Here is a 25,103-nt window from a genome sequence, read left to right as displayed (position 1 = left end):
CTTCTGTGCAGCCCCTGTGACATGTGTCATGCATGCTGGGAAGCTGGGCCCAGGAAGCTCAGTGCTGCTGTCTGGTTTTGGAAAGACCCCCAAACCACTGGCTTCTGAGTCTGGCAGTAGCCCAAGCATCATGCCAGGTGATCTCTGGGGTTTTCATATCTCTAAAGTCCTAGGACTCTGTGTCCCATGGTTGGTCATTATGGGAAGATATTTGATGGGGCACCAGAATCCCACATTCTCAACCAGCAGCCTCCGTGGCCATCTTCACCCCGAAAGTCCCCACAGGAGACTGAAGCACAAGGGGAACACTGTATGCCTTAGCGGGGTCTTGGGGTGAACCAGACTGGATCGCAGCTGAGCTCATTCATGTTCACACAGGACAAACCTATGGGGTCGTCTCGTCCCCAGCGCCTTCTGGAGTCATCACTGCCATCCCAGGGTCCTTGGCCCACTCTAAACAGGACACAAGGAGTAAAAGAGGCAGTTCAAAGAGACAGTGAATCCCGAAAGAAGGCAGGCCCTTCTACTCAGTGGATTTCACCCTCTTCCCCCTTCATAACAGAAGTCCCTCCTGGCCCCGAAAACCGTCGGTCTTGATCCTGACCAATATTGGTAATTCTATTTCCTGTTTGGATGGAGGCTGAATCCCCCATAGATGTCATGAAGTGTCTTCACATTATTCCTCTACCCCATTGGTCCCAGGCCACGGGGGCAGTTCCTTTTTTTTTTCCCCCTCATTTTTTTTACCTCTCCATCAGACACTTGTAAACTAGCATTGCCCTGCCACGTTTGATTGTAGGGCATTGGTGAACTTGATAAGCTTGGAAAGGACTTGGAGAATCATCTTGTCCAGCTCCAAGCTTCGAGCTGGACTAGAGCACCATCTCAGAGGAGGCTGTGACAGTCTCTGCCATCTGAGGATGTCTCGTCAAAGGTCTGCAATAACCTCATCGGGCCACCATGTTAACCTTGGACTTCTTGTTGTATGAGCTAATAAAATCCCATGTGTCTAGGTCAAGGCTCATCAGACTCTTTCTGTAAAGGGCCAGATAGTTAATATTTCAGGTTTTCGGGCCATATGGTCTCTATCACAACTACCCATCTCTGCTGATGTAGCACAAAACCAGCCACTGACAGTTTGTCAACAAACGAGCCTGGCTATGTGCCAATAAAACTTCATTTGTGCACGCTAAAATTATGTAAATGTTTGTGTCATGAAATATGACTCTTTCTTTGATTAAAAAAAAAAACTATTTTAAAATATAAAAATTGTCCTTAGCTTGAAGGCCGTACACAAGAAGTAGAGGGCTGGATTTGGTCCCCTGGGGCCATCGCCTGCTGAGCCCTGGTTTTGTTGATTTTGTTGTTGCTGGCAGCCTAGTGCCATCTCACCTAACACAGCGATGACGATGAACCTTATTGGAAAATGATTTCTAACCCCTCATGCTTTCTTGTGTCTGTTTCAGAGGGTCTTGCTGTTGGAGTTGGATTTGGAGCAATAGAAAAGACGGCGTCGGCTACCTTTGAGAGTGCCAGGTAAGCCAGCACCCAGTGCCCTTGGACGGGGCACTGTGCTCTGGGAATGCTTGTTACCTGGACCAGCACTCCCAGCCACACGGAGCCAGGACTGGTGGAGGTTGTGGGAGAGGTTGGGGGAAGTGCATCCCTGAGAGGTCCTCCATCAGAGAAGCAGGTGTGTGCCAGGTTTTTCCAAATGTGCTCTCATTAACTGGTAACCACTTTGAAATTGCAACATGGATATAATCACTTGCCGTTCTCCAAGCCCTTTAAATGTATAAAGACTAATGACCAAAAAAACAACGAAGGCAGCAACTGGTGCTCCCTACTGCTCCTGCCTTTCTCTTTCTGGATGCTGGCCTCTCCTGGTTGCATCCCTTTCTGTCTGCTCCTGTGCGGGTTCTTCTCTGGGCTGCTCATCGTGTGGCCTTTTCTGAAATGTTGATGTTGCCCAAAGGTTCATCTCTAGGGCATCCATTCTTCCACCTCATGCACCCTCCTTGAGGAACCGTCTCCAGTTCCATCACTTCATTGTCCATCTGTCTGCAGGTGGTGCCCATGTTGACCTTCAGCCTAGACTTTTCTCCTGGACTTATTCCTTTGGACCTGGTTACCTTCTAGACATCTCCACTTAGTTACTTCACAGACTCTTCAAATCCGCATTTCCAAAGCTGAGCTTATTGTCTCCCTCCGCTGTCATGCACCGCCTGCCCTTCTCAGAATCTCAGAATACATCCCCCCCTAAGGCAATGGCACCACCTCCTTTAGTGACCAACGGTGTATCTATTGCTTACGGTTGTCAGGAACTAATTTCTCCCGGAACCCCTTTCCACCCTTCCCCGGTTCCCAAACTTGCCTGGGACCTCTTTATGCCTCATTACCTCCTTCCATCAATTCCCGCAGCTGACGTGGGGCCCCTGTGTGGTCAGTATAGTCACTGAATTCGAACGCTGCATGTTAAGGGACGTGTCAGCCCCGTACGTGTGTGTGGGCTGGCATGTTCTAGAGTGAAATTTTCCCTGTTCTCCACTTGTCACTCCCGCCTTTCAGACTCCCAGAGCCCTTCCTCGCTCCGTCTCCAGCCACAGCATCCGTTAACGTGATGCCTATTGTGAAAATCAAATGAGACAGGAGATGGGGAGGGGCCTTCGGAATGTAAGAAATGTCACCCAAATCGAGGGTCAAGTATGATTCATAAAGCCCTGCAGACAGCTTTTCTAGCATCAGACATGGGGAGGGGGAGTTTCACTCTGTCCCTTGGCACCGCCGTTTTCATCTTGGCTTCGTTTAGACCATGAGAGATTCAGTGTGGCAGGATTCAGGGGGCTGAGGAGCCCCCGGGGCTGACCCCATGAGAAGCTGTCACAGGCCAGGTCCTCCCAGAGCATGGGGATCTGCACACACCGCAGAAGGTCTGTGCCCGGCAAGTGACAGCCCTGCCCCAGGCATTGCGCTTATAGGCCAGGCTTATAGGCTGGCCTTTCTCTCTGGTGGCACCACATCTCCTGTGACATCAAGATGTCAACTCCAGTGTCCCTCTATGCTGGCCACCTGCACTTTCTGCCAATCTTTATACCTATTTCTGTAGAAAAGAGAGCCAAAGCCTCTCCGACCCAGTTCCTCCCTTTCCTTGACCAAACAGATTTTACATAAACCCTCAACAGGACCCTTGCCTGGGGATTGGGGGTACGGGGCAGCAGCCCTCAGTGTTTCCAGCCTCACAAAACCCTCTGCTAAACAAGGGTCATTGGGAGATTTTCATGCCGCCGTGTTCCACCCCTGTCACAGCCTGTGGGGCACAGCTGTTAGAGCCATGCCACCATCACCACTGTGTCCAGAATGTCCTGGCACGGGGGAGGGGGCGGGGGGAGGCAGTGGGGGAGGGGGAGTCCCTGTAATGCTCTCCCTCAAGCAGACCCTACCCTTCAGCCCATTTTCCTCACTTGTAAATCCACAGATAGTTCGTGCTTCCTTTCCGAATGCCTGTGATCTTACTCTTTGTTGATAAAATGCTGACTAGCCCCCAGGCAAGGCTTGTTAGCTTTCTCTGTCCTTCGCTGTCTCTACAGACCACAGACCACCGGGTTTAGTGGGAGGATGTGGACCAGAGAGAGGGTAGCAGAAAGGGAGGAAGGTAGGAAGGAAAAGAAGGGAGGGAAGGAGGGAGGAAGAAAAAGAAAGAAAAAGAGAGTAATTGTTGGGGGGGAGGGGTGCAGAAACAAAGTCAGCAAATGATTGAACCCATCTTTTCAAAGAGATAGCTTTTGCTTTTTAAAATTCCAGTTCTATGTGATTAACACGTGGCACACCTCAAACATGACATAGAAAGGTTAAAAATAAAGGAAAAAAGATACAAGTTGACTACTGATCAAAAGAAAGCAGATATTACAAGTTTAGTATCAGACAAAACAGACTTGAAGGCAGAAAGCCATATAAAGAAGAAAGGTCAATACTTAATGACAAGCGAAACAATGCACCAGGATGATATAATGATCCTGCATTCGTATGCAGCTGGCAACGTGGGCCTTAAACTGCTTCAGAATTGTAAGGAAGGGCGGCCGGTTTGCTCAGTGGTTAGAATGCAGTGCTCATAACACCAAGGTCGCTGGTTCAATTCCCACATGGGCCAGTGAACTGCGCCCTCCACAACTAGATTGAAAACAATGACTTGACTTGGAGCTGGTGGGTCCTGGAAAAACACACTGTTCCCCAATGTTCTACAATGGAAAAAACAAACAAACAAGGAGAAACGGACAAACCACCATGAGGCTAGGGAAGTGCGATTTCCCTCTCTGTCACAGATGATACAAATAAAAAGTTAACAAAATATACTTAATGGGCATAGATAGAACCCGACTCCAGCAATTAGCAAACTTACATTCTTTTCCAGCGTGCGTGTGCGGTTTTCCAAAATGGATTGGAGTACTGAGCCCAGAGCACATCAGAGTAGCCTCAGATCAATACCATTCGGACCGCATTCTCTGACCTCAGTGTGATATAGTTGAAAATCGATAATGAGAGATTGCCAAACAATGGATTAGTGGGCAGTTGAACCCACAGGCGCCACAAGGGCAGCACAGCCTAAGCTCCGAGGGAGGAAAACAAACCAAACTAAGAAACCAGTGGACGGAGGGCAGGTGATGGAATGGGCTGTATTTCATCCGGAGCAGGGGATGGTCAGCGTGGATGGACGGAGAGAAGGGCAGGTCATGCGGTGAGCAGGGTGGGTCCCGAGGTCTCTGGGCCGTGGGTACAGGATGCAGTCCCCGTGTGTCGCAGTTCCCACGGTGCTTTATGGAAGGGGAGGCTGAGGGGTAAAGGAGAAGCACATTTCAGCGAGATCGGCAACTGGTTCTGACACAGGGAAATGACACAACCCAAGAGGAGGTTGGAGCACGGCCCTGGCTCCGACGGGGGCGTCTGTGGGGAGCAGGCAGACGGACCAGTGTGAAGAGGTCAGCAGTGGGACGGGTACTTATTGACCACCCACAGCTGTGTGTTTTCACAGCTCCGAAGGACATCAGGGATGTGGTGACAATAGTGGGGTGAAGAGGGACTGATGGCAGGAAGAGATTTTAAATGCAGACCCAACAGACAGCATCTGTCAGCTCATGTCGTTGCCGTGTGGAAGGGAGAAGCAGACTCCAAGGCCAGGGGACAAGGAGACCTAGTAATCTCGTGCTATGGAAGGGCTGAGAGGGGAGAAGAAACGTTACCTGGCACGTGCCTGGCGTCCACATGGACCGCAGTAACTGAGCCAGGGAGTTTCCTGTTCATTTAGTGTAGGGGTTGGCAACCTGTGGCCCATGGGCCAAATGTGGCCCAACACCCATGTCTGTAAATGAAGTTTTAGTAGAACACAGGCACACCCATATGCTTCTACGCATATTGTCTGTAGCTCCTTACATGCTGCAGTGGTTGAGCTGTCTAACTGTCACAGAATCTTAAGGCTGAGAGCTGAAAATATTTACAGTGCGGAGAACCCTGAATTAGTGGACATAGCCAATAGTTTTAGTCCAGATTCACCAAACCCTCTGACACCAACTATCTTTTTTTACAACCTCTTACTTGTGCCCTGTTTATAATGTATCTGGAAGCAAGAGGCATGACAGCCACTCACAAGAGAACTGAAAAGTAAAAAGTAAATACGCCAAGAAGGCAGTCTTCAATTCCGTCTTACTTCCCTGACCAGGAAAGAGGGCAGGTCCCCAGCGTATAATTTCTGTGTGGCTGCTGCCATCTAGTGTTCAGATGCTGTTACTTCACCTTTTTGGAGCCCACCCCAACTTTCTCTTCCACTGGGTACACCTTCCTTCCTCGCTTTACAGCTTGTGTGGGGGTATTCATTGACAATTCAACGTCCCCTGAATGATGCAGAATCTCAGCCAGCAAAGGACAACCTATAGTTCAAGGGAAACAGAGCTTTCTTCTTTCTGACCTGGTCCTTAGCAATGTCTTTTGGTTTCACTACAAATAAATTCTTCAGCCCACATGTTCTTGGAGAGTTGGCTGCTTAAGCGGTTTTCCTTTCTGAAGTGTCGTTACCTCCAGAGGACATGTTTTTCAGAGAGGAAACATGCCCTCGGCTCTCACTTAGCTCGGTGGCAGGCATAATTCAAACCAGCAGGGAGGACAAGGTCATTTATGCTTAAACATTGTGCTTCACATATCACTTCCTATTTAAACAGACATCCGGGGGTGTTTGTCGTCTGTTGACGCGCCTGGTGGACAGGTGCAGCAGGCGTCCTCCAGCAGGCTGCGTGTCACCGAGGAGGCTGGCTGCAGACCTCACAGTGTGCCATGATCCACAGAGCACATTCCCGCGGTACCCCCGGCGTGTTTGCTGCCCAGGGCCCCGACCAGCTAATGCAGACCCCCAGCCAAGGATGCCAGCATCTGGACCTAATCCAGCTCATTCAGTTACACGTGGGGACATCAAGATAAACTTGACAGTGTGCGTTTGCCTCCCAGATCAAAGAGGAAAGCACAAGCCTGTCTTCAAAACCAACATGTATGTTAAAATATTAACAATCATTTTAGACAGCAGCCATTAGTCAACCAAGCAGCTATTTGTTTAGAAGCAGAAATGGCAACAGACACAGTTTCCTGGTCATCAGTCAGCGTTAACCATTGACGAGTATACCTGTCTGTGTAAGCCCTGTTATATACGTGCGTTCGTCTGTCCAAGTTGTCTCCTTCCTTTGGTTCCAGGATGGATGGCCCGGAAAACAACATTTGCAAGTTAAATGCAGAGAAGTTGAAAAGGAGACCGTGCTGTGGTGGCGGGGAGGGTATCAGAGAAGTAGAACAGGAACTTTTTCATGATGGCTCGCTCAGCCATCTTAGAAGGAGCCGACTGCTATAGCTCCCTCCACATCACAGACCGGTCTTGGGATGCCCCTAGGTCTCCCTGCAGCAGGACCAGGTTCCCCGACTGCCTCATCTTGACCTTCTCCCTGCCTGGTGAATTGGGTGAGTAGAACCCCAGCGTGAAGACAGGAAAGTGCCCAGGGGAGGAAATAGTTTCACACCTTGACCCAACCACTGCCACCCCTTTCCCAGCAGAATAACACACACTCTCCCCCCGCCCACGCCCTCTTGCCTTTCGATCACTCCAGCAGCATTGGAAGTATATTCTTGTGCTGTTACTTGCAATAAAAGATGGTGCTCTCGATTTTATTTTATGCAGACAAGCCCTTCTCTTGAACCCATCGAATTCCCGTGCTTGGAATTCTAGAGTAATCTATTAGCAGCCCCTTCTCTTACATTTCTCTTCCCAGTACTCCCACCCACCGATAGCCTTCCCTTGAATGATTAAGAGTGGAGTTTGGAAGTGGTGGCAGGCAGGCAGCGGTTGGCAGACAGCGCCACCCTGTGGAAGTTCCGCATCATAGCTTGCTAGGTGATGTATTAATACCAAAAAGGACTAAGGTAGGGCGCAGAAGGCAATTGCGAGAGGTCTTAGATGTCGGAGGCAGTGTGCAGCTTCCACAGGAGTCATACCTGCAAAGCTTAAGGACCGTGTACAAGATTGTGTACAAGTTTATACAATTGCTCTGTGCATTTTTTCAAAATAGTGGTGTCTTTATAGTCCAGCTGTTTTGACCCTGATGTCGCATTCTTCATTGAATTCAGCACTTACAGGTTTCCGTTGTCACCGTATTTTCCTGTGTCAGAGACTAACAATACAGTTTTTATGTGTGCCAACACAGAGGGGAAGGGAAAATGGGAACCAGACAATGCGAGCAGGAAGCTACTCTCCTCTTTTGACTGTCTATGCTAGCAGAGGGAAATAGAGGTGTGAAGACCCCTAACTTCAGCACAACTCCCCCCCAAAAACAATTCAGTGTTTAGGTCATTTTAGGGGTGACACATTTGTTTTTTTATAGTGACGTTATAGAAATAATGGTAGGTATTAGATCACTCCTAGCAGTAAAGAGAAAGGGCCTAACGCCGGCCAGACACATGGGTGAAGCCAGGTTGGGACTGAGCAGTTTCCCATAGACGATTTTAGGTGGCAAGTAATCAAGTCATTTATCCGTCGGTCCATCTGTCCATCCGTCTGTCCATTCCTCCCACAGAGATATCACTGAGCCCATTGTATGGACTGACCACATTTTGAAAATCCATTTATTCGCTGATGTGCGTTTGGGTGGGTGGCACATTTTGGGTGTTATAAATAGTGCCGCTGTGAACGCTCGTGTACTAGTGCTGGAGCAGACCTGTGTTTTCATTTCTCTCAGGTACACACCTAGGAGTGGAATGGCTGAGTCATATGGTTGCTCCATTAACTTTTTCAGAAAGGGAGCCTGAAAAAGTTACCTTATGGCCCAGGACCTAGCTCTCTACTGGGGTCTTCGATGGCCTTGTGGTGATTTGCTTGGCCAGGCTGGATGAGAGGCTGAGAGAGGGAGGGCTGGGTGGCTCTTCCTTCCCACCGAGTTTCCTTTGCTGCAGACCCTTTGCTGTATGTGTGGGGTGGGGGTGGGGGTGGGGGTGGGGGGGCATTTAAGAGCATGGATTCTGGAGCTAGGCTACCTGGGTTTAAATCCTAGCTCTGCCACTGACTGGCTGTACACTGGGTGGGTTTGTTTTTGGCTTTGTTTTTCCTGTGCCTTAGTTTCCTAACCTGCCAAGTGTCCATAATGATAGTATGTATCTCAATGGATTATTCTGAGAATTAACTGAGTTTATATACACAAAACACCGGGAACAGTGCCTGGCATGCATGTGTAGCAAGATGATGTACAACGCAGTACGTGTTTTGCTTATTGGCCCTGGCCAGCCCCCTCCTGTCCCGGCCCGGATTTCAGGACAGGCACTCCCACCCAGCAGGAGAACGCGTTCACAGTGGCTTCCGCAGTGTGCGTGGAACCGACACGCAGGCCAGAGACCCGGGTACAGGACTACGGGCCGCTGGGTGTGTGTGGCCGGACCTCGCGTTGCTGCTGCTGTCCTGTGCCTTGGGCTTCATGCCTGACTCCGCCTCAGCGTCCTTTCCTTGATTTCCCCCTTGGCCTTCCCAGGCTGATGTTGCCGGGAGGTCTCAGGACCTTAACCGTCCTCACCGTCATTGTGCGGCATACGCTTTTCTCAGTCCTGCACCCTCACGGGGGAGCAGAGCCTGGGCTGTCTCTTCTGTTCTCCGCGCACACGGGATCCAGGATCCAGCTGTGCGTGGTCTGCTTTGCACGAGGGGCCCCGACGGCCTGGAATCCTACAGATGGTTTTATAATGGGCAGCTCCCTGCAGCCGGCACGAGCTGCCTCACTCTTCTCCCCACCCCCTACTTCCCTGGACTTACCTCCAGGCCCCTCTAATATAACTGCACAAGTTACGCCCTCCGCGCAGGGAGGGAGGCACCGGGCGGCCCGCCTATGCCTGCTGAGCAGCTTGTCCCTGTCAGCCGTACAAGGGGCCGTTTATGCTGCGGCCCCCTCCTCCGCCGCCGCTGCCCCCAGCCACCCCCACCCAGGTCCCTGGCGACAGAGTTGGACATCTTGGCACAGGGGACGGATCTCTACACAACGTGCACTCTGTTTAGCCTGAAGCAGGCTTGGGGGGAGGCAGGGAACCCGCAAAGCTCTTTGAGACCAGGAGTGTGGTTTCTTTGTGACTTTCCCAGGCGCTGCAGATGACACATATTTTTCTCTCCTCAGTTCCCATCGCTGCCCTGTCCCAACCTCCCTCACGCCTTGTGACAAGCCACTCAAGGCAGAAAGCGACCTTGTTTGCCAGAGCAGCCCTCTGCAGGAGCCCCAGGTCCCACTGAGGGAGCCCTAGGCGTGGCTTGTTGGGACGGTGGTCTTCATTTCACAACGTTTTGCCTGGCAAGCAAGGATGGGCGGCTTGGGCGCCTGTGTGGCACTAGGATGGGCAGCTGTCATTATGAGCTGTTTACATGTATCGTTTTGGCCTCGCTGCTGTGCCAGTATGGAGAGAGGACACAGAGCCCGGGGACAGTCTCTGAGGTCATGCTTACGGCAAGGGGAAGGTTCTGGGTTTAACCGAGGTCCCTCTGATGCAGAAGCCCCTGAGAACTAACTGCCTCTGCCCGGCTCTCTCACCGCACCCCTGCCTCTAGCAACCACGGAACAATCATGAAAGCCAGCATTTACTTAGTCCTTTCCCGGTGCCGCTCCTGTGCTCACTGACTCACGTGTACTAGCTAATCCTTAAAGCCCCCACCCCCACCCCGTGAGGGAGAAATGACCACCCCTGTTTGGCAAATGCAGAACGCACCCCGGGGCACGCAAGGAAGGGGCGGAGACGGGATTTGAACCCAGGCGGCCTGTCTCTGGAGCCTGTGCCCTCCCCTACCTTCCCAGTCTTATATATCTGCTGTGGCCAGAGAGGCTTGAAAACTGCCCCCCGAAGTGTGTGTAGGAAATGGGGTCAGCTCAGTCGTAAAAAAGCGTCTAATCTCCCATTGGGAATACTTTGGCACTGGCTATAGGAGTTCTGATTCCTTTGTCCAATGCGTCTTTAAAACCACGTCTCCTGTGGCGTGTTGGGAAATAGAAGCATATGAAAACTCCCCAGTGAGAGACAGACTTTCCAGCCAGTCTCCCTGGAAGCAAGTTATTTCTGTTAAAGATTGCGCTGAGCAGAGCTCCAGACATTTGCTGCTGCGGTGAGAACCATAACCCTTGCCGGGTGCCTCCGTGCAGCGAGGTGCCGAGGGAAGGAAGGGGAGAGGAGAGAAACCTGAAAAGAGACGGTACTGAGCTGGGGGCCGTGTGCCATGACCCACTCCCCAGCCTCTCGTCCTAGAAAACAGGTGGACGGGTGGGCTGGTCTCTGGGAGGACAGAATTCCTGTGCAAGTGTTTCCTGTGCTGTAGGTTCCAGAACAAGAGGCAGTGGTCAATGGCCTAGGAGCCCCAAGATTTTAGAACGATCGTGGTGTGGGTTGCAGTGTGTCCCCCAGGGAGGTACCTTGCAATCCTAGCCCCCCCCCGCCCCATGACCTTCTTTGGCAACAAGGTCTTTGCAAGTGGAATTAGTTAAGATCATGTCATACTGGATTCAGGTGGGTCTTCCATCCAATATGACTGGTGTCCTTGTGAGGAGAAAAGACACACGCAGAGGAGAAGGTCATATGTCAACACAGAGACACAGAGGGACCCTCCGGCCATAGGGTGACAGGCAGAGATTGGAGTGACACAGATGCAAGCCGAGACATGCTGAGGGCTGCCAGCAGCCCCCAGAAGCCGGAAGAGCTAAGGAAGGATCCTGCCCTAGAGCCTCCTGAGGGAGCGCGGCCGTGGTGACGCCTTGATTCTGGACTTCTCGCCTCCAGAACCGTGAGAATAAATCTGTTGTCTTAAGCCACCCAGTTTGTGGAACTTGGCTACAGCGACCACAGGAAGCTAACACATGGGGTCTCCCCACTCTCCATCCTCCTGCCCCGTTCGGCTTTCTTCAGTTTTCCCCAATAGGCTCTGAGCATCACTTTTTAATCCATCGTCTTCTCCACCTCGATACAGCTTGTGTTCCTCACCCTTTTGGTAGCTTTCATGTTTTATTGCAGGAGGAGGTTAAGGTTTCATTTTGTTTTGTTTTGTTTTTCCCGTAAGTCTCTCACAGTTCAATTTGGACCAAATTAGAGAAGAGCGGTGGCTTTCTCCTTTTTTCAGCAGCCGCCTTCAGACGCTGGCCCATGGGAGAGTCAGGGCTGTCCCCCGTATTGGAGCTATTAAACTGTCGTAAGAAAGAAGCCTTTGTCACGGGAAACACGGCACTCGGCTCAGAAACAGAGGCAGATTGTGCCAGAAAACAAACAACAAAAAAAAAGGTTCAACCACAGAATTCTTTGGGACTTCAGTCATCAGCCTCTCGCTTGTTCTTAAGAGACAAATTTCCTTTCTTTGGTGTAATTCCATCAGATAGGTCGTCAGGTTTTAATTCTGTCCAGAACCGAGGGCTGGGGGCCCTCCCCAGACCATCTGCGCGGGGCCACCACCCAGCTCCCCGCCTGCATTACCTCATGCTTGCAGGTTGGGGAGTCAGAGGCCCCACCGGGCCTGCTCCAGGGGCTGGGCCTGAAGTAGATATTTTTTCAGTCCGGGGAAGGGAAAAGCAATTGGAGAAGCCAGTGAGGGCAAGTTACAAACTCCTTAGCCCATGAGTGTGAAGACTTTTATAACTTTGCGTTCCGTTTGGGAGAGACCTCAGAGAGCCTCGTTGTCATGCACGAGGCAAATGGAAGTGAAGTGACTTGCCCAAAGCCACGCCGTTCACTAACGTCAGACCGTACTTGCCTGCCCAGGACCAGTGGTCACAATGCCACTTGACCCAACAGGGCACTTGGGAACTGCTGTGGGCCCCGAGCCTCAGAGGCGTGAAAGTCACCGGGGCACAGCTGAGCACACAGGGTCTACGTCCACACTTCAGACGCCGAGTCAGATCTCGGGAGCAGGCCCCACGTCAGTATTTTCCACAAGCTCCCTGTTCTGCAGATACCCCCACAGCAGAAGAACCACTGTTCTGGAAGGAAAGTAGAGAAGAGGGGAGCCCACCCCCATTTCCAAGGTCCCTTGTGGAGGGGGATTTGCATCCCAAGTCCACGTCTTTTCTAAGCTGGGTGAGGGAGGCACCACTGCAGAGTATGTAGCCCCTGGCCTCAGGTGAGCATTTCATTACAGGTGAAGGACAACAAAAGAAAGGCTGGCTTTTATTACGTGAGGGCAGATTATTACCGAATTTGCAGGACCTTATGCAGAACAAAAGTGCAGGGCCTCTTGTTCAAATAGCAGGGAAAAAATCCTTTTCCTTTCTTCCTTGCTGTCTCTCTCCACCTGTCGTGGTGCTTTGTTCTGTTAATTTTTAATTTGTGGTAAATTCTACGTAGCATAAAATTTACCATCTTAACCTTTTTAACTGCACAGTTCAGTGGCATCAAGTACATTCACGTTGTTGTGCCACCATCACCACCGTCCTTCTCCAGAAGTCTTTTCATCTTGCAAAACTGAAACTCTGTCCCCATGAAACACCAACTCCCCCCATTTGCTCCTCCCCCCAGCCCCTGGCAACCATCCTTCTACTTTCTGTCTCTATGACTTTGACTCCTCGAGGGACCTCATATAAACAAAATCACACAGTATTTGTCCTTTAGTATCTGGCTGATTTCACTTAGAGTAACGTCCTCAAGGTTCATCAGTGTCGTAGTGTGTGTCAGAATGTCCTTCCTTATTTTAAAAGCTGAATAATATTCCATTCTATGTAAATGCCACATTCCATTTGTCCTTTCTTCCATCAGCAGACCCTTGAGCTGCTTCCAGCTTTTGATTTTTGTGAAGAATGCTGCTATGAACATGGATGCACAAATATCTCTTTGAGACCCTGTTTTGAATTCTTTTGTGTATGTACCTGGAAGTAGAATTGCTGGGCGGGTGGCATGGGAATTCCATTTTTACTGTTTTGAGGAATTTGGACATGGTGTTTTTTATTTGCTGTTTAATGCCGTGGTCCCTTGGGCACAGGGGCACTTCCTGGAAGGGTGCAGACCCTCACGCCTTGATGGTATTCGACTTCGTGGGGTGTGTGCATCCAACCCTGACCTTCCCGGGACTCAGGCCCCTGAGTGACCGCACTGGTCGCCCAGCCTTGCGTGAGAAAGAGCAGAAGGAAATCGGGGGAGAACATGGGGCTGCCTTGCGGAGTAAGGAAACGTGCAGGTGTGTGGCAGGCACTGGACCCCACGTAGCTGTTAACACCCACCAGCGGGGCTGTGGATGTTTACGGCTGTGTTTCTTCAACTGTGACTGCAGCCTGCAAAGACGGGATGGGGTAGGCACTTCCCAGTGGGACTGGCTCGTAGCTGGACTGGCGTGTCTCTGTTCTGACTTCACGTTCCTTATGGCGTCTGCTTGTTAGCAAGACACAAGCAATGAATGTCATGAAAAGTGGCCATGATGTCATCACTCTGACTTGTGTGCCGTACAGCACGTGGAGATCTCTGTTACCCCACGTGACCATCCGTAACCTGGGGCTTCTACCTCCTTCATGCACCTTTAGAGGGGGCCCACTTTCCAGCTAAAGACTAAAAGACCTGGCATGACGTGCCGCTCAGCGTGTACCAGACAGTGGTTTAAAAGTTAACATTCACGATAACCATTGTAAATAGACCTAATATGTTTTTGTAATCGCTTTATTGAGATATAATTCGCCCATGTAAAGTATGCAGTTCAGTAGCTTTTAGTATATTCACAGTTGGGCAGCCATCACCACAATTGATTTTAGAACGTTTTCGTCGCCCCAACAAGGAACCCTGTACCCTTTAGTTGTCACCCCCCATTTTCTCTCAACCTTTCAACCCCTTAGAACTGCTAATCTATTTTGTATCTCTATAGATTTTCCTAGTGTATATATGGAATCATGACACATGTGGTCTTCTGTTACTGGTGTCTTCAACGTAGCATAATGTTTCCATAGTTAATGTACATTGTAGCATGTGCCAGCTCTCCACTCCTTTTTATGGCCAAGTAATATTCCATTTATGGGTATGCTTACCTTTTGTTTATACATTCATCGATTGCTGGATATTTGGGTTGTTTCTATTTCGGCGCTATTGTTGAAAAATGCTGCAACGAAAAAAAATGCTGCAACGAACATTTGTGTGTAAGTGTTTATGTGGACATTATTTTCAAGTCTCTGGGGTATATACCTAGGAATGGAATTTCTGGATCACACGGTAAACCTATGTTTAACCATTTGAGGAACTGCCAAACTGTTCTCCAAAGTGGCCACATCATTTTTCATTCCCACCAGCAGGGAATGAGGGTTCAATTTCTCACATCCTCCTCAGCACTTGCTATTCTCTGATTTTTTGATTATGGTCCTGGAGGGGAAGTGGTATGCCATTGTGGTTTTGATTTGAGTTTTCCTGATAGTTAATGATATTAGAGACTCTTTTAAAGTGTTTATTGGCCATTTGCATATCTTTGGATAAATGTCTATTAAAGTCCTTTGCCCAGTTTTAAGTTCGAGTATGTGGCTTTATTATTGAGTGGCAAGAGTTCTTTATGTACTCGATATATATGTAAGTCCTTTATCTAATATATGACTTGCAAATATGTTCTCCCATTCTATGGGTTGTTTTTTTACCTTCTGAATGGTGTCCTTTGAAGTACAAATTTTTAAAATTTCAAGTCCAATGGCTCTCTTTCCTCTTTTGTTGTTTTTCGGTGTCATATCTAAGAAACCATTGCCACAAGATTGATTTCTGTTTTCTTCTAAGAGTTTTGTAGTTTGAGCTGTTATGTTTAAGTATTTAACTTACTTTGAGTTAATTTTTGTAAATGGTGTGAGATAGGGGTCCAGGCTCATTCTTTTGCATGTGGATGTCCAATTGTCTAGCACCACTTATTGAAAAACAGTCTTCTTTCCCCTTTGAATTGACCTGACACCCTTGTTGAAAATCAATTGACTGTAAATAGGAAAGTTATTTTTCCTGAACTCTCAACTCTGTTCCAGTGGTCTCTATTTCTATCCTTATGACAGTACTACACAGTGTTGGGTACTGTAGCTTTGTAGTAAATTTCTAATTCAGAAAGTGTTAGTCCTCCAACTTTGTTCTTCAGTCTCAAAATTTTATTAGCAATTCTTGGTCTCTTGTGTTTCCAAATGAATTTTAGGATTAGTCTGTCAATTTCTGCAGTCAACTGAGACTTTGATAGATCAATTCAGAAAGTGTTGTCATCTTGCCAACATTAGGTCTTCCAATCCATGAACATGGGATGTCTTTCCATTTGTTTTGGCCTTTACTTTTCTTTCAGTAATGTTTTGTAATTTTCAGTGTACAAGTCTTTCTCCTCCTTGGTTTAATTTATTCCTAGCTGTTTTTCAATGCTATTATAAGTAGAATTGTTTTCTTAATTTCACTTTCAGATTGCTCATTGTTAGTGTATAGAAATACAATTGATTTTTTTTGTATATTTATATTTTTATCCTAAAGTCTTGCTGAACTCATTTATTAGCTCTAATTGTTGTGTGTGTGTGTGTGTATGGATTGCTTAGGATTTTCTGTCTATAAGTTCATGTTATCTTCAGATACATATAGTTTTACTCCTACTTTTCCAATCTAGATGCACCATTTATTTTTCTTATTTAAATGCTGGCTAGAACCTCCAGTACAATGTTGAACTGAAGTGATAAGAATAGACATTCATGTCTTGTTCATGACCTTAGGAAGAAAGCTTTCAGTCCTTCACCATTAGCATGATGTATGTCAGCTGTGGGTTTTTCATAGATACTTTGTATCAGGTCAGGGAAGTTTCCTTCTATTCCTATTTGCTGAGGATTTTTATCATGAATTGGTGTTGGACTTTGTAAAATGCTTTCCTTACATCTGTTGAGATGATTGTGTTTTTTATTTTTTATTCTATTAATATGGAATATTGCATTGATTTCCGACATTAAACCAACCTTGTATTCTAGGGTTAGATCCCACTTGGTTATAATGTATAATCTTTTGTAAATGTGTTTCTGGATTTGGTTTGCTAGGATTTAGTTGAGGAATTTTGCATCTATATTCATAGGAGGTATTGGTTTTCAGTTTTTATTTTCTTGTGATGTCTTTGTCTGTAAATACTTGCAGTCCAATTAGATACACCCCTTAAATTTTTGGATTTGTACAGCTAGGTAGATACTAGTGCCTCTCACAGAGGTTGAGAAAAGAATGATGAGTTTGATGACAGAGTTTAGAGCAGGGTAGGAGAACCCTTTGGGTTTTATCCCTGTTAACCTAGCAATTGCTAATCTGTATTAAGGAAAGTGTGGTTCACGACCCCCAGCTTCTCTGGGACACTTGGTAGGCTTGTCGCATCCTCTTGGAAACGCTCATCTACATTCTGGTCAAGGAATACAGGTATATAGTTCTTACTGTATACAATATATAAAATTCATGTCTAGTATTAAGGTGAAACTTGCTGTCAGACCTCTTACCTAAGCTTGGCTCCCTTGTTATTTATTTAGATCTCTGATTCTGAATTCTTTTAGGGGGAATTCTGACCCCGTTTCCTACCTGGTCTATGGATACAGAAGTCCTCATGCTGTACACCATGGAGCTTCCTCACTCCAGGCTTTGATGGCATGTTCTGCCTGCTTGAACCTGCTTCTTTTCTGATACCTTCTCCTTTCCCTGGACTCTTCAGACTGTCTTGTCTGCTTAAATTTTGAGTTGCTTATCTGTTCTTCCTCACTGGTACTGCCTTTTTCCATTGCCTCCTTCTCGCCAGGATCTTGACTTTTGTTTCCCCATCTAGACTTAACTCTTCTTGCGTCCCGTCCTAATGTCAACTGACCTCATCTCTTCCCATTATTCCCACTATGTTTAATCTGTCCATGTTGTTGGTCCTGGGTTTCTCTGGCCTGTCCCACCCTGCTGCTGATAATGTCTCAATGGTGACCCATGGTATTGACTTTCAAGGTAAAAATTTGATTTGTTACCCTTGATGGTTTCGTTAAATACATGAAATCATATCTCTTGACCAAGAGTCTTTGCAGATAGAGAAACAAGGAAGTGCTAAAGCTTTCCAGAGGAGGATTACCTTTAAGCTCTGTGGAAAGTTTCTCATATCACCCAGCAAAGTATTAGAAACCTTTTCAAACAGACCAAAAAGTCAAACCCTTAAAATCACAAACCCTGCTCTCTGGTAGGGCCATACCGAGTATTTTAGCTGGACTCAAGACATCTGGTATATTGTTCATCCTGCAAATGTTCTCTCACATTGCCTTTTAAATTACCTTCCATTTAACGTAATGAAAAGAGGGAAAGGATAGACCAAAATGAGATAAAGGGTAAACAATACCGGTAGGTATGGTTGGCAGAACAGATCGTTCCGAGATATCTACATGTTCCCAAAGGAACAACCAAATCAATTTGAATAGGAACAGCAAACAATCACAGTTATAATTAAAAAGAAAATTTCTGGGTCCTGGTGGGAAAAATACCTAAGGTTGCAGCTGAAGAGACCCCATCACATTTCAGGTGAGTTTAACATAAGGAAACTTGAAATTAGACATATCCTGGAGAACTTTTTGAATTACAAAGATCAATAAAATGCCACAAAATCATCCAGATAGAAAAAACAGGTTATTTATAAAGGGATTAAATTCAGATTGATCAGAAATTAGCTCAAGTGAAAAGGGACATTCATTGAAAAGATACAGGAAATTAGGAGCCGGAAAACCTGCAGCATGAACAACTGAAATTGGGCCTAAAAAATCAGTCCTCTCTCTCTCTCTGTCTCTGTCTCTCTCTGTCACACACACACACACACACACACACACACACACGTACATACTTCATTCACTTTTTATACACAGCTCAATAAGGCAGTTGGTCCATAACTCCTTTGTTAAATTTGAATTAACCGGGAAAGGGAAGATATTTGGCTCAGCTCATCTCTGTTCAGGAAGGGACCGTCAAACAACAGGTCAAGGACTAGCCTCAATATCAATTCACGTTGGACCTGATATCCACTCCTGGTCTAATCAGTGGGGACCCCAATCCAAGAAACGAGCTCAGCTCTTTCCTGGTCAAGCAAATGAATTGAAAAAGGAAAAGGCCAAGTGTCTGAGTATGGGTTTCTTAGAAAACAGAGCCTAAGGCAAAGTTGATATGCTGCCCAACTGATGAAGAGAGGTACCCCCAGAGAAGCAAGAGTGAGGGGAAAAGAAAGTGCATGACACAGGGAAAGCAAGAAAGTAAATCCAAGGCATATCACTGAGTTGGCCGTAGCTTCTCAGAGAAAGAAACCTTAATGCTCGATCACGGCTCGTGAAGAATGTCTTCAGAGAGACGGAATAGAACTGCTGAGCCTCAGAATGACCTGTTAGGAGGTGTAGATGGATGGCAGAAGAACGGACAAGCAATTTATCTTATGATTCCTTCCCATTTCCTGCTTTTTTTGCCCAAGCCCACCTTCCCCAGGCTTTAGAGTTGCATTGTCCTTCCCTCCAGGCAGCTGCCGTGAGTCCAGTTGGGGGTGTGGGCACTGCAGCTGCCGTGGGTCCAGCCACCACAGGTGAGTCCTTATTCCTCCCAGAGACCATCCCCAATGTTGGGAGGTAGGATCTGCAGGCAAGACCAGGAATGGCATGGTGTGTTAGTCATGGCTCTCTGGAGAAACAGAAGCAATTCCTTATTATAAGGAATTGGCTCAAGTGATTATGGAGTCTGGAAGTCCAAATCTGCAGTATAGGCTGGCAGATGTGAGACCCAGGAGAACCAGGGGTATCTGAAGGCAGTCTTCTGGAGGTTTTTTCCTTACTCTCGAGAGAATCAGTCTTTTTCCTTCCGTTCAGTCCTTCAGCTGATTAGATGAGGCCGCCCACGCTGTGGAGGGCAATCTGCTTTACCCTACCGATTAAGACGTTCATCTCGTCCAAACACACCCTCACACGACCACCCAGAATGATGTTTTAGCAAACACCTGGGCCCCCCCTCGGACCTGTCAAGTTGACACATGAAATGAACCGTCACACATGAGAATTTCTGGGGTTGCTCAAGAAACTCTCGGCCAAGGTCCAGAGCTCAGGCAGGACCACAGGGAAGTGGGACGGAGTCTACTGGTCCAGTAAACTGGACTTGGGAATGTCTGGTCCACGATTATTACCGTGTAGTTAGTTATTGCTCTGCAAAGACTATCACTGATTATGTATTTATCTTTAAATTCTGTTGACTTGCTCCTTCCTGATTAACCTCTGTCATTTCAACTGGCTGTGCTTTGAGGATATTTTTGCCGTGCTTGATTGAGCAGAATGGATAAAAAGAGGCTCCAAGGTTGAACTTTGACTTTTACTTGGAAACTATTTATTCCATGCCTTACTTCGCGTTTGCCTTCCTAGTCATGTTCTCTTTGGTGGGAAGAAAGTGAACCATGACTTACTGATGATATAGCAGAACAAGCACACATGTCCAGGTGGGTGTGGGGGTGCCAAAGAGATGACTGGAGTTTGTGCTCCTCATACATGGAAATAATGATGTCTTAAGAGGTGCTTGAAGGTATGTAAGTTCTTCTTCTGCCTTTCTCTTCCTTGAGTGATTCCATATTGATTTCTGGGTCTACCCCAGAGCACCACCCATATATTCTTGCGAGCATGTGCACGCGCGCACACACACACACACACACACACATACTTCTCAGGACAGGCTGACATTGTTTCAGTTATAATCAGTGTAACAAAATGGTCAATGGTGTAGTTTGCATTTTCTTTTTCGTGCTCACTCCAGTGTGCATTTCCCATTTACAGCACATCTCAATGTGGACTATCCCTGTTTCAGGAGCTCAGTAGCCACATGTGGCTTGCGGCTGCCACGTTGGATAGCACAGGTCTCGGGCAGTGGTGCTAAACCTTGGCTGCACGCTGGAATCACCTGGGGCGCTTTACAGACACTGAGGCTTAGATCCTCCCCTGTAGTGATGCCGATTTAATTGGGCTGAGATAGGGCCTGGGATCCTCAGGTGACCGTCGTACCCTTTGGGCTGAGAACCACTGGTCTACAGGGCACTCTTCTGGGAAAGGGAGTCCTTTCCCCCCTCTCTGACCAGACCTCTCTTTCCCTTCATCCTCATGAGACTCACATTGTAAACATAAATTAAGCAAGCTCTAACTCGGGTCATGCATAGACGAAAAACAGAAACAGGATGGTATTAAATTCTGTCTGACAGGCAAGAGTGAGCAAGCTGAATTGCTTGTCTTCTCTGGGTCTGTTTACCAACAGGCTCAGCAATTATTTGTTGTTCCCCCCGCCCTTTAAGCTTGCAGTGTATTTCTTGTTCTCTGAGAACTGAGAATCATTTGGCCAGGTTTCCTTGCACCCCCATCCCCGTCTTCCACTGGGGGCTTCCAAAGGGAACGGAAGCATCCCACGAGGAATCCTGATTACTAGAGAGAACTGCAGGAATCTATGTGACAGGAAACCAAGGATGTCGTGACTTCTGCACAACTCACTTTGCTCTGCTCTTGACAAGCCAACTCTCCTTTTCCACAAATAGAAACCAGTCCAGATAAACCGCAGAGACTCGGGTTTCTAAATGCATCCAAAAAAGATTGTTTCAGGGAAGTGGACAAATGAGGCATGAGTAATTCAATCAGCAGGAAAACAAACACGATGACGCCCCACATCTGAAACCCAGGGTGTTGGCAGGCAGCTGTTTGCCAGTTCCAGCAGCTCACAAACACCTGGGGCCCCATCGGCCCCGCTGGTCCCCCACACTTAGAGTGGACTTGCCAGGGATGGCACAGAGCTGGAGGCCATGCGTCTTGGGCAACAGAAAACTGCTGAGGGACCGTGAAACCAGAGAAAAATACATGGAGAATAGAATCACAGTGGGGGAGGTGACACTTGCTCGATTCTACTCCGTTTGGATGGTCTCAATCCAGAATTCCTAAAGAACTAACAGGCCCGAGCAGAAGTTTCTAGCTGTAGCGGATGTGCTTGAGAAGATACACGTAGCCCAGCCTTTGCCACTGAGCCAGGTAGCCCCCCGTCTATTAGGATGCCAGACCCCTTACGCTGACCTCCAGGTTGAGATGGGCCAAGCCATCCACCGTTATCCATGCAGCTGGTCACCCAGAGCCTAAAAGTGCAAATGGCTGGTAGGGTCCGGTGTGACTATGGATGGGAGCGTTGGTGTAGTTCAATGAATGACACAGACACACGCACAGAGGCCATGAATGTACTAATGACATTCACAGATAATCAGCTGAGCTTATCCATAGTTTTTGTAAAGTCAGCCACATTTCCAGTGTTCTGCTCAAGTTTTCGTTTTCCTTTCAGGTGTGGGGAGAGGGAGCAGGATCTCGACAGCCAACCTTTTTCTCACTCTCTTCCCAGCCAGTACAGGGTAGTTTTGCAAATGTTTTAATGAGGTATTTTAAATTTTCATTTACATCATTTGTAAGAGACGAATCAGTTCATCATGTCCTAAGCTAAAAAGAGAAGTTACTGATTCACAGAGCTGAAGAGTCCAGGGCACAAATCCTATCATCAGATTTCCCCTCTGCTTATCTTTCTCTCCTTCCGCTCTGCTCTCCTCACTCTTGACTTGATTCTCAGGTTCTCCATGGGGGCAAGATGGCTGGCTGCCTGCTAACACCTCTAACCCGATGTCCTCCCAAGTTCAAGTCGAGCAGAAATAGGCCATCTCTTTGCCGTAGCTCCCTTGGGATCTGATGAGACAATTATCACATGCTCCCCTTTGAACCAATCACTGTGACTAGAAGGACGGACCCATCCGGACCCATCGTCCAGAGTAGGATCCCTGTCTGCTTCCTGGGGCTCTGAACGGAGCCTCAGCTGAACCCCTTGGATTGGGAATGGGGGAGGAGGGCTCCCCAGAGGGAACTGCCAGGTCACTCTAAGGTACGAGAGGGGGCTTTCAACTCTTAGTCCTTCATGGTTGATTTCATTGGTCCTTCTTGGATAGCCCACACCCAGAGAGACGGTGCCTTGGCTTTTTGTTTGGTGCCAGTGTCGTGGCATGCATAGAGGCTACCATCAAATTCAGGGCCTTGTGGGGCCCGCTGGAGATCACGTTGAAGGAACATGCTTTGTAAACTGCCTCGCACTTTTCAAACTCAAGTCCTCTTTTTACTGCTATTCCTTAGGACCTGTGACATTAGCTGCTTCCTTTACTTCTTTAGTCTAAAGGACTGAAGGATTCGGGAGTTATCTCCAGAGGTGGAGCCCTGTGCAGTTGTTGTGAACATGGGCTCTGAAGCCAGACTTCCTGGGTCCAAGTCTCTGCCACCGAGTAGCTGGGTGGCCTCGAATCACTTACTCAAGGTCTCTGTGCCTCTGTTTCCTCGTCTGTAAATCAGGGATGATGAGAGTATCTCCCTCGTACCGATGAGTTAATAACGCGTCAAAAGCTCAGAACAGCGTCTGGCATGTAGCAGCTACTCTCTAGTAAGTGTGATAGCTTTTGCTACTACGAAGTGGATTCCTCCTTTAGGGATCATGCAAACAGAGAAAGTAATTTCTAAGCGTCTCTCAAAGAGACACTGAGGCAGAAGGTAGCTCAGCCTTTCTTACATTCACTCCTGGTCTTGGTCTGTAAAAACCCTGAGTCCATCTTGGTCGGCAAAGGGATGTTAGCACTTTTCTGAGAAGGATTTAAAGACTGGATCTGTCTGGTCCTCAGTGCGGCCTGAGAAAAACCACTTCGGCTCATCAGGAAAATAGAAACAGGAAACCTTACCCTGTTGTCAAGACAAAGCGTGTGGATGACACTGGTGGAGGCCTGTGGGGTAGACGTGGCCCCAGTGCCTTACTGTGGGCACCGCCCTGCCGGTGGTAACTTCACCAGCTCGGAAAAGGCCCCTGCAAAGGTTTGTTTGCTTGCTGTGTATTCTTACCCTAATAGCTCTCCCATCTCTGCCCCCACAGAACTGCTATAATTAAAAGGCCATCAGCTCTGCATATCATGACTTGGCTGTAACAGTCGCTGCAGGCTGGAACTTGAGTCTAGAGGGATTTGATTTTGATACACAGGGTTTACGTTGTTGTCTGTCTGCCCCCTGAAGCATAGACACAACAGGAACCTCGGTCCCACAGGCGGGACTTTTCCCCGCCTTATGGTTTGGAAAGGATCCACTCCGGATGGAAACCCCCTAACACTTCAGGAAAAGCCCATGAGACAAATCCCAGTGCAGGGAAGAGGCAGGGGATTGAAGACGCGATCTTCCACAGCTCCAGGGCCTCAGTGACAGGGCGATAATGGAGCTCCAGAGATCAAGCAGCCCAGTCAAGTCTTTGTTCACCCGAGACTCCCAAACCCACAAGGACAGCTGGAATCCATTCGTCAAATTCCCTGGAAAAGAGACATTCACATCCTCTCCCAGGGACCCTTCCTGCTTTTATGCGAAAGTGATTGCCAGAACTCAGCACTGTGGATATTGGGGCTGGCTAGTCCTTTGTGGTGGGGGCTGCCCTGGCACTGTCGGATACCAAACGGCCTCCCTGGCTCTTCCCACTGGATGCCGGAAGCACCCCTCCCCACGGTGTGACAACCAGAATGTCTCCAGGCATTGCCCAGTGTCCCCTGGGGGCCAGATGGCCCCGGTGGAGAAGCTCCGCCCAAGTAGTACATCCTCCGAGGCCTACGCTGTGTGTGCCATGCGCGGTGCCAGGTTCTGGTTACAGAAAAAACAGTAGGTTTCTACCCTCGGACTCAGGACTCAGGAGAACAGAGTTAAACGCGCTTGGAAGTTACTGTAAATGCATCGAGCATGGCTTGGTGCATCCGGGCTGCGGTAGTGAGCCGTTCACTCTGACAGCCGTCTGTTCCTCAAACGGCGTTACTTACTGTCGTCCGAAAGAGCTGGCCCCAAGGCCTTCCTACTCAGCCGCCCCTCGAAACCGTTCCGGGTGCCCTTGTCCGTGGAAAGGGAGCAGCTGCTCCCAATCTGCCGCACAACCACACATCAGAGGCTTGGCCGCCTTCCTGCGCGCCTGCCTCTCTCCAGGCGAAATTCCAGGTTGCTACCCTCGTGGGAGGCATTGTGGGTAATGCCGGAGCCGTGCCAAACATCTGGATGCGGACTGCAAACTGTGGCCTGTGCTTCCCAAGTTTCCAGACTCTGCCACGGGGATGGAATGTGCAAGTGTCCGCCACCGTGTTGCGTCCTCGCTGGTTTTGGCGCTCAGGCTGCCAGCGCTGCAGTGGGGCCACACGCTGCAGCTCCCCCTCTGTCTTCCCTTTCTTGTCCCCAGGTGGCTCGCTTCGGCTTACCTGTAGGTCTCTTCTACGAGGGTCTCAGAACCTGAGGGTGGGGACTGAGCCACTCCAGCTCCTATGTCTCCCTTCCCTGCCAGCCCCCAGTCCCCCAGTTTTGTGGTAGTCTACCTAGGAGCTGCTCAGAAACCACTAAGTACATCTCGATGTTCGCTCTTATGTCTATAAATAGTCAGATGTTCCCCTGGCACGAAGTTTCAGGGAAACGGTCCGATCTGGAAGCAGCTGTACTCATCCCCCTAAAATCAGACGGAGGTGGCTCTGTGATTCCGAGACTTCCTATCACCTCCCCGCCAGATGTGGATAGAACACGATCAGGAAAATCCGAATCCAGTTC

General features: G+C 48.4%; 1 protein-coding gene across 4 annotated transcripts in view; it reads left to right on the top strand.

Moving 5' to 3' along the window:
* SLC39A11 (solute carrier family 39 member 11) overlaps positions 1-25,103 on the top strand; it is a 297,599-nt gene that overhangs the window by 234,099 nt on the left and 38,397 nt on the right. For all 4 annotated transcript variants that reach the window (XM_033091150.1, XM_033091152.1, XM_033091151.1 and 1 more), the window contains one exon: positions 1,467-1,536. In XM_033091150.1, coding sequence (XP_032947041.1) covers positions 1,467-1,536 — 70 coding nt within the window. The remainder of the gene's footprint in view (positions 1-1,466; positions 1,537-25,103) is intronic.

Source organism: Rhinolophus ferrumequinum, chromosome 21 (assembly GCF_004115265.2).
Source record: "Rhinolophus ferrumequinum isolate MPI-CBG mRhiFer1 chromosome 21, mRhiFer1_v1.p, whole genome shotgun sequence".
Classification (NCBI taxonomy): Eukaryota; Metazoa; Chordata; class Mammalia; order Chiroptera; family Rhinolophidae; genus Rhinolophus; species Rhinolophus ferrumequinum.
The sequence above is the reverse complement of the archived record's forward strand: the minus strand, read 5'-3'. Positions and strand labels throughout refer to the sequence as shown.